Below are 8,673 nucleotides of genomic sequence, written 5' to 3'. Positions count from 1 at the left end.
GAGGAAAGAATCCTGACACATTGTCACTATAACTAGACCTGGAGTTACTGTTACCATGCACTACTGTGTGTCTTAAGCAAGGACACTTGAGAGTTAAAATAGCTGTTTTTAATATATAAGCCAGGACAATGAACAAAACCTGGGATTGCCCAAGACAAATGAAACATAGAAAAGTTATCTGAAGCCAACGTGGCCCTTGGACTTTACATTTATTAAGCCAGTAAATTCCCTTTAACCTTTAATCTAAATTTGAGTTTTATTTGTGTCACCAGACTTCAAGATTGCTGACTAGCACCCAAGGTAAAGGTTCAAACCAAAGGAATGGTTTCCTGACGGTAGGATTTCAGGGTTTCGTGTCAATTAGTCTCCACCATTGCATGTGGACATTGCACATTTAAAGGAAATTATATGAATATTTTTCCCTGGAATTATACTCCCAAGATACTGAAACAAAACAAAACAAAACAAAACAAAGAAACAACTATAGCCATCAAGGAAAAGTGAAATTCTATCCTCAAGCTGAATATGGTTTTTGGTAATTTTTTCCTCACATTTATAGAACTTAAAAGATATTTTTATCTGTTCAAATTTTGGGTCAATCACATCTTATCATTTCTCTCCCTGTCCAGCCCACATCTAGGTGCGGCAGTATAATACCACTGAGAGTCCTGCCCTTCAGAACTGCCTTTCTAATGTACTTTTTCTCTTTACTTTGTCTGCTCTCCAATAAATGTCTCATTAATGCTACATATCAAATAAGCTTGGCTTGGTTTGCCTACGAATCCAATTGGCATTTGCAACCATTTCTGCAGAGAATGCACATTCTTTGAGGAATGGTAAGAAAGATTTACATTTAAGAGCTCTGCCTGCTCTTCCAGAGGACACAGGTTCAAATCCCAGCACCAGTGTGTCTGCTCACAACTGTCTGTAACTCCACTCCCAGGAGAATCTGAGCCCTCTTCTGACTTCCACAAACAATGCATGCACATGGTGAATAGGCAGGCATGGAGGCTAAAAAAATAGATATTTAAAAAGTTAAATAAAATTAGAGAATGTAATCTTTAGGGAATGACGAGAAGGCTTTGACAAGCTCACATGAAATTTGTTAGTCCCTTAGTTCATACGCTTGCACCAGCTGCCTGGTTTGTGGTAAAACAAAAAGCAACAATTCAGAGATGGTATCTTCTAAGTCCAGTGGGGTATTCCCCACTCCAGGGGAAGCTGTTCACAATCTAAAGGCTTCAAGTTCTAAGAATATCTGGAGCTTCTAAAAGCCATACATGTGATTGTCACTACATTTTTTTCATTTTCTGAGTCCCAGTGCCACTATATCAATTACACACACACACACATATGCACGCACGCACACACACACACACACACACGCACACCCACCTCTTATTGATAAGGGGTTTGTGTGTGCAGTAAATAGCTAGATGCTTAGCAGTCTACTAAGACACAGTGTTGCCTGTTTATTACAGAACTGATTATTTTGGTCACAAAACTTTTATTTTTTAATTAAATTTTTTCATTTATTTTACATTCCACCATAGCTTCCCTTCCTCCCATTTTCTTCCACCACCTCCCCTATATCCCCAACCCACCCCTCCTCCACATTTGTTCAGAAAAGGGCAGACCTCCCATGGGTGCCAACAATGCATGGCATATCAAGTTGAGGTAGGACTAAGCTCCTTTCCTTGTATTAAGGCTGGGCAAAGCAACCCAACATTAGGAACAAGTTCCCAAAAGCCAGCCTGAGTGTTAGAGACAGGCCCTGCTCCCACTGCCCAGGAATTCCATAAGTAGACCAAACCCTCACATATATGCAGAGAGCCTAGGCCAGTTACATGCAAACTGGCCATTGGTCCATAGTCTGTGAGCTCCCATGAGCAGGCCAGTTGCTTCTGTGGGTCCCCTTTTGATGACCCCGACCCCCCTGGCTGATACAATCCTTCCTCCCTCTCCTCGACAGGATTCCCCAGGCTTAGCCCAGTGCTTGGCTGTGGATCTCTGTATCTGTTTCCCTTAGTCACTGGATGAAGGCTCTCTGATGACAATTAGGGTAGTTACCAATCTGTAACTACAATCTGTAGTTACAGGAGATGGACACTTTAGGCTACCTATCCACTATTGCTTGGAGTCTTAGCTGGGGTTATCCTTGTAGATTTGTAGGAGTTTCCCTGGCACCAGGTTTCTACCTGACCCTGAAATGTACCCTCATCAAGTCATTTCTTTTATTACTCTCTCCCCTCCATCCACACCTCAACCTGATCCCTGAGATCTCTTCTGTTTCTCTTTCCCAGGGAAATCCATGTGTCTCCCTTTGGGCCCTCCTTGTTACTTAGCCTCTCTGTGTCTGGACTGTAATATGGTTGTCCTTTACTTTAACAGCTAATTTCCACTTAGGAGTGAGTACACACCGCATTTGTCTTTCTGGGTCTGGGTTACCTCACTCAAGATGATGTTTTTCTACTTTCATTCATTTGCTTTCAATTTGCTGATGTCATTGTTCCTAATAGTTGAGTAATATTTCATTGTGTTAATATACCACACTTTCTTTATCTATTCTCTGGTCGAAGGTCATCTAGGTTGTTTCCAGGTTCTGGTTATTACACATAACGCTATGAACAGAGTTGAGAAAGTGTCCTTGTGGTATGGTTGAGCATTCTTTGGGTATGTGTTGAAGAGTGGAAAAGCTGGGTCTTGAGGTAGAAACTTCATTTTCATGGGGTCCCATTTATCAATTGTTGATCTCTCACTCTCTATGCTACTGGGTTCGACATCATTTCGTCTTCTGAATCCCAGTGTCATTTCATCCATTGTGTGGGTGTGCTTATGTGTATGAAGTTTGTACAAGTGCTTGTGCAATATGTACAAGTTTGCACTCCCACCAGCAGTGGAAGAGAATTCCACTTGCTCCACATCCTCTCCAGCATAAGCTGTCATTGGTGGTTTTGATCTTAGCTATTCTGACTGGTGTAAGATGGATCTCAGAGCAGTTTTGATTTGTGTTTCCCTGATGGCTAAGGGTGTTGAACAATTCTTTGTTTCTCTGCCATTTCAGATTCTTCTATTGAGAATTTTCTATTTAGATCTATATCCCATTTTTTATTTGGATTATTTGCTGTTTTGATGTCTAGTTTCTTGAGTTCTTTATGTATTTTGGATATCAGTCCTTTGTCAGATGTGGTGTAGGTGAAGATCTTTTCCCATTCTGTAGGGTGTCATTTTGTCTTATTGACAGTGTCCTTTGCCTTACAGAAACTTCATTTTTAGGAGGTCTCATTTATTAATTGTTGATCTGAGTATCTGTGCTAATCTATTTTCTACATTTTTCCATTCTCTCAGTCCCAATGTCACTTCATCAGTAATATATATATACACCATATATATGGCATATATGATATATATATATATATATATATGGTGTGTGTATGTATGTGCAGTAAATAATTAGAGGCTGAGGCTTAGAGTCTCCTGAACAGTATCTCTAACCATTTCTTACAGAACTGATTACTCTGATCACAAAACAATTTTTTTAAGATTTATTTATTTTATGTATACCAGAGCTCTATCTACATGCACGCCTTTATACCAGAAGAGGGCATCAGATCTCACTACAGATGGTTGTGAGCCACCATGTGGTTGCTGAGAATTGAACAGGACCTCTGGAAGCATAGCCAATGCTCCTAACCTCTGAGCCATCTCTCCAGCCCACAAAACAAATTTTTAAACAAAAAATATTTTCCTATATGTAAAAATGGTTGCAAAACTCGTCATCTGCAAAAGTATAATGTATGCAAACAACTCCCTGTATTTATCAGTAGCCATTTTGTTCTAGAAGGTAATTTTTCTTCATGTCTTTTTTAATAAGTTGGGAAGGAATTTGTTGTAAGTTCTACATGACTATCAAAGTGTGTCATGCAGACCTAATGACATAACAATGGTCATCTTGAATACTGTGTGGGATTCTTGACTTGAGTCACGTAATAGGCTAATGAAAACCACAAAAAACCCCTACCAAATCCACTATTCCTGTGATAAGAAACAGCAAGTTTTAACCTGTCTTTAGGAAGATATTCTAGGAGAAGTAGAGAATGACATAAATGGGCACAATTCTCAGGAGTTGGACAGAAAGACCATCATAGGGAAAAGTCTTATTAGGCACTTGACTTCGTTTGGTCACTCTCAAGATAATGATGTTTCCTCGGACACTACAGATGGATCCAAGAGCCTAAATCGTTCATTCAGGGATGGTATGGACCTGAGCATATTGTACATCCTCACACGCAGTCCCAGCGGGATCCACGAATCCGATGGCTTCACTCTGTCAAAGGAAGATGACAGAGACTTCAACACCTTGGACGCCTCACTCTGAAATACTTTGGTTCGGACAGTGTAGAGGATGAAGATTTGTAGTCCCTGAAGAGAGAAGAAAAGTTTCATATTGGACAGCACAGAGCAGTAGACGGTACAGTACAGACTTCCGCATCACAGAATGGAGATATTATTTCCCTCTCCCAGCACGAGGAGGTATAACTGCTCCACGTTGCTGGTCATGTGCACGTCCTTCTCATATATACAGTGCTGCCCCAATGCATACTAGAACGCCAGAGTTCCTGCCCTGGCTTGCTATTTCTACTGTGCATGTCTGCTCTTTCCCTAATCTTGACAGCCTTCAGTTCCTAAAAGTGTAAGGGTTGCCCGGGGATACCCGTGTGTTCTTCTGTTCTAACATTCTGGGATTCCATTTCCTGGGTATTTAGTAACATAGCTGGAATTTTACAGACTTAGTAATCCCTTGACGGCGCAAATTAAAAACCCTCCAGTCATCGCTTTTCTGTGTTTTATGTAAGGAGATGAGACAGTCATAGGAAATGAAACCACAAAAGGCTGGGTAGTGTTTTCTACATGTCTTTAATTTGTCATTTACCAAATTGACTTCAGATACTTCTCATTTATTTCTCATCATTTGATTCTTCTCATTTAATTCTCATACCAGCACTATAAACTAAGACACACTGATGGAGGAAGGTCATTGGTTAATTAAATAAAGAAGCTGCTTGCCCTGATAGGTTAAAACATAAGGTGGGAGGAGTAAACAGAGCAGAATGCTGGGCGGAAGAGGAAGTGAGGTCAGACTCGACAGCTCTCCTCTCGGGGGGCAGACGCCTCAGAGAGACACGATGCTCCACTCTTGTGGGCAGAGGCGAGAGCTCTGCTCTCTGAGGCACACACGATGAAGCTCCAACCCAGGATGGACGTAGGCTAGAATCTTCCCGGTAAGCGCACCTTAGGGTGCAACACAGATGATTAGAAATGGGCTAAATTAATATGTGAGAATTAGCCTAGAAGAGGCTAGATAGAAATGGGCCAAGCAGTGCTTAGAAGAATACAGTGTCCATGTAATTATTTCGGGGCATAAACTAGCCAGGCGGCCGGGGTGCGGCTGGGGTGCTGGGGACGCAGCCCCGCCGCTCCTATTACTACAACACACTATCCCCAATTTATGGATATGAAAACTAAAATTCAGATTATATCAACAGTTTGCCCAAGATTATCCATCCACTCTTATTAGTGCTTGGAACTGAATTACTACAATTGTCATTTCAATCTTCCTTCCTTATCCAATGTATGGTGGTGTCTCTCACTTGTAACAGTAATAGAATGGTACTACCTAGAATATTATAGGCTCTAAAAAGCCTTTCTAATACTATTTGTAACCTAGCTGATAATATTGCATCAATGCCCATTCCTTGATTTTGACAATGTACTGTATTAGACAGAATGTTGTCACTGGGGAACACTGAATAAAGAATGTATGAAAATTGTAGTGTTTTTCCTAAGTTTACTTGTGCATCTAGATTACAGAAAATTATTACTTTTGGACTAGAAAGATGGGTCAGCAGTTAACAGAATTCACTGCTTTCCAGACGATCTGGGTTTGATTTCCAGCACCCACATCATGGATCACAACCATCTATAATTCCAGTTCCAGGGGATTCAACACCCTCTTCTGACCTCCATGGACACCAAGCATGTGTTTGGTGCACAGATATATGCACAGGTAAAACACTCACAAAATAATTTTTTAAAAATCCTGAAGGCATTATTAGTACTAAAGGTTGGTGATGGGTATTTAGGTAGTTTGCAGTATTTTGAAACTTCAGATAGTCTAAAATATATTCAGGGGGCTGGAGAGATGGCTCAGAAGTTAAGAGCGTTGCCTGTTCTTCCAAAGGTTCTGAGTTCAATTCCCAGCAACCACATGATGGCACAGCCATCTGTAATGGGTCTGGTGCCCTCTTCTGGCCTGCAGGCATACACGCAGACAGAATATTGTATACATAATAAATAAATAAATAATTAATTAAAATATATTCAAAATTATTGTTTAAAGGAAGTAGAATAACAATGGTGAAAGTTAATTAATTTTTCATCAGCTCAGACTTTTTTCTATAAGCATGTAATTTATTAACTATGGAATTCCAAAGGGGGGAAGATTGTCAATAATTAGATTTCAAACAAATCTATAGTTCATGTGCCATATCTAAAGAGAAATTACCACCTAGGAAACTCTTCAATTTACAATCTACTAAAATGATTAATCAAAAAATACTATCACTGATGTCATTAATTAAAACAAAAAGTCAAATAGGATAATCTGATAAGATACCATGGAAATATTTAAAATGGAGAGTTATGTATAATAAAATTTAGTTAACACAAATATCAAATATAATTTAAGTAATTAATATTTACTAGGAGAAAGTATTGCTGACGATGTTAATTGCACGGTAAATTTTAAAGTGTGCCAATAAAATTAGGAGTCAATAAACAGCTACCCGACGTTAACAGTATTCTTTTCCTCAGGTCAGCTCAGCATCACTGTGCTTGCCTAGCAAGTGAGAGGCCCTGAGTCAGAGTCCCAGCTTTGCAGAAAAGAATTTGCTCTCGCACACACTACTTTTAAAGAGATGCAGGGATCAGCACATACTGTTTTACTCTGAAAACTGAAAGTTGAATCTTCTAGTCATCATTAACAAACAAGGATTGTATTAATAGACTTTAGAACTATAATTAAAATGGTCCAAATAATTAGAGAAAGGTATATGTAAAAGTGATAATCCATGTGGCCCAATATGTAAAAGCAAGGAGATTGTGGTGATGTGTGTAACAAAGATGATAGAGTAGAACTAATGTCTTAGGCTCTTTCATGCAGACAAAACTTTATTTATTACTGTGACTGTGTGGGTGTGCACCTCCTTGCATGTGTGGAGACCAGAGAACAACCTTCGGGGAGTCAGTTCTGTCCTCCACGTGGGTCCAGGGATGGCACTCAGGTCATTCAGTTTGGGCAAGCACATTTTACTTGCCGAACTATCCAATCAGCCTCTTTGTTTCTATGACAAGGTCTCATTATGTAGCCCAGGCTGTCCTCAACATCCGAAGTGTTAAGACTATGGGCCTATGCTACTACAGCTAATTAGTTTTCTCAACTATTTTTTTTCTTTTTTCCTTTATTATTATTATTATTTTGTTTGAGCTCTACATTTTTCTCTGCTCCTCTCCCCACCTTTCCTCTCCCCTTCAACCCTCTCCCAAAGTCCCCATGCTCCCAATGTACTCAGGAGATCTTGTATTTTTCTACTTCCCATGGAGATTAGATCTATGTCTGTCTCTCTTAGGGTCCTCATTGTTTTTTAGGTTCTCTTGGATTGTGATTTGTGGGCTGGTTTTCTTTGCTTTATGTTTAAAAAAAACCACTTATGAGTGAGTACATGTGATAATTGTCTTTCTGGGTCTGGGTTACTCCACTCAAAATGATGTTTTCTGACTCCAGCCATTTGCCTGAAAAATTCAAGCTGTCGTTAAATAGTTAAAAGTTATTTTTTTAACAAAATGAAAAGCCATGAGAAAATTATCCAGACCATCAAAATATGTAGGCACAAAATGTTAAGAAACAAGCTTAAAAATAAAACAAAGGGTTGGGGAGATGGTCGGTGGGTATGGGTGCTTGCTGTTCGAGTGTGAGGACCTGAGTGTGGTTCACAGCACCAACATGAAAGCTAGGCGTGGCCACACGTGTGCCAGTAACCCCAGATGGAGGGAGAGAAAGTGATCCCGAGACATGCTGGTCACCAGCCCAGCTCCAGATTCAGTGAGAGCCCAGAAATCAAAAGGAATAAGGTGGAGCATGGTAGCGCATAACATCCAAGGTCCTCTTCTGGCCTCTGCACACGTACGCATTCATACACACTCACACACAAACTAAGGGAAAACGGCATCGATACACTTAGATAAACGAGATGAAACCCGTAAGAAAGACAGTTTTAGTTTCAGTCCAAGTGTATTATTTGCTGAGCCTGTTCTTGATAGGAATATAACGAAATGTGGATTTGCTCTACTACACTGCTTACAATATGCAAGAAGCAATCAAAATACTACAAAGACAGTAAAACGTGACCCGCCCTAAGGAAAACCAGCGAGGAGTAGAGTGGCTGAAGCGACCAACCCAGGCATTGGATTTAGCAGATGATCTTTGGAGATTCTATTCCTGTAGGGTGCGTCAGAGATGTGGTTATAGTGTGGGAAAGCAGAATTTAAGAGAATAAATCAGAGCAAAGCTTTTAAACTGAGTAAATGTAACATCAGCAACCAAACGTACCGACA

The 8,673-nt window shown here is 40.1% G+C and overlaps 1 protein-coding gene across 1 annotated transcript in view; it reads right to left on the bottom strand.

Annotated features, from left to right (window-relative positions):
• Positions 1–4,188: 4,188 nt before the first annotated feature.
• The window catches only part of Adgrg7 (adhesion G protein-coupled receptor G7), a 57,415-nt gene continuing 52,930 nt past the window's right edge, over positions 4,189–8,673 (bottom strand). Inside the window, exon 16 of the mRNA XM_005344953.1 lies at positions 4,189–4,422. Coding sequence (XP_005345010.1) covers positions 4,189–4,422 — 234 coding nt within the window. The remainder of the gene's footprint in view (positions 4,423–8,673) is intronic.

The sequence above is a fragment of the Microtus ochrogaster genome, chromosome 2, assembly GCF_000317375.1.
Source record: "Microtus ochrogaster isolate Prairie Vole_2 chromosome 2, MicOch1.0, whole genome shotgun sequence".
Lineage (NCBI taxonomy): Eukaryota > Metazoa > Chordata > Mammalia > Rodentia > Cricetidae > Microtus > Microtus ochrogaster.
The sequence above is the reverse complement of the archived record's forward strand: the minus strand, read 5'-3'. Positions and strand labels throughout refer to the sequence as shown.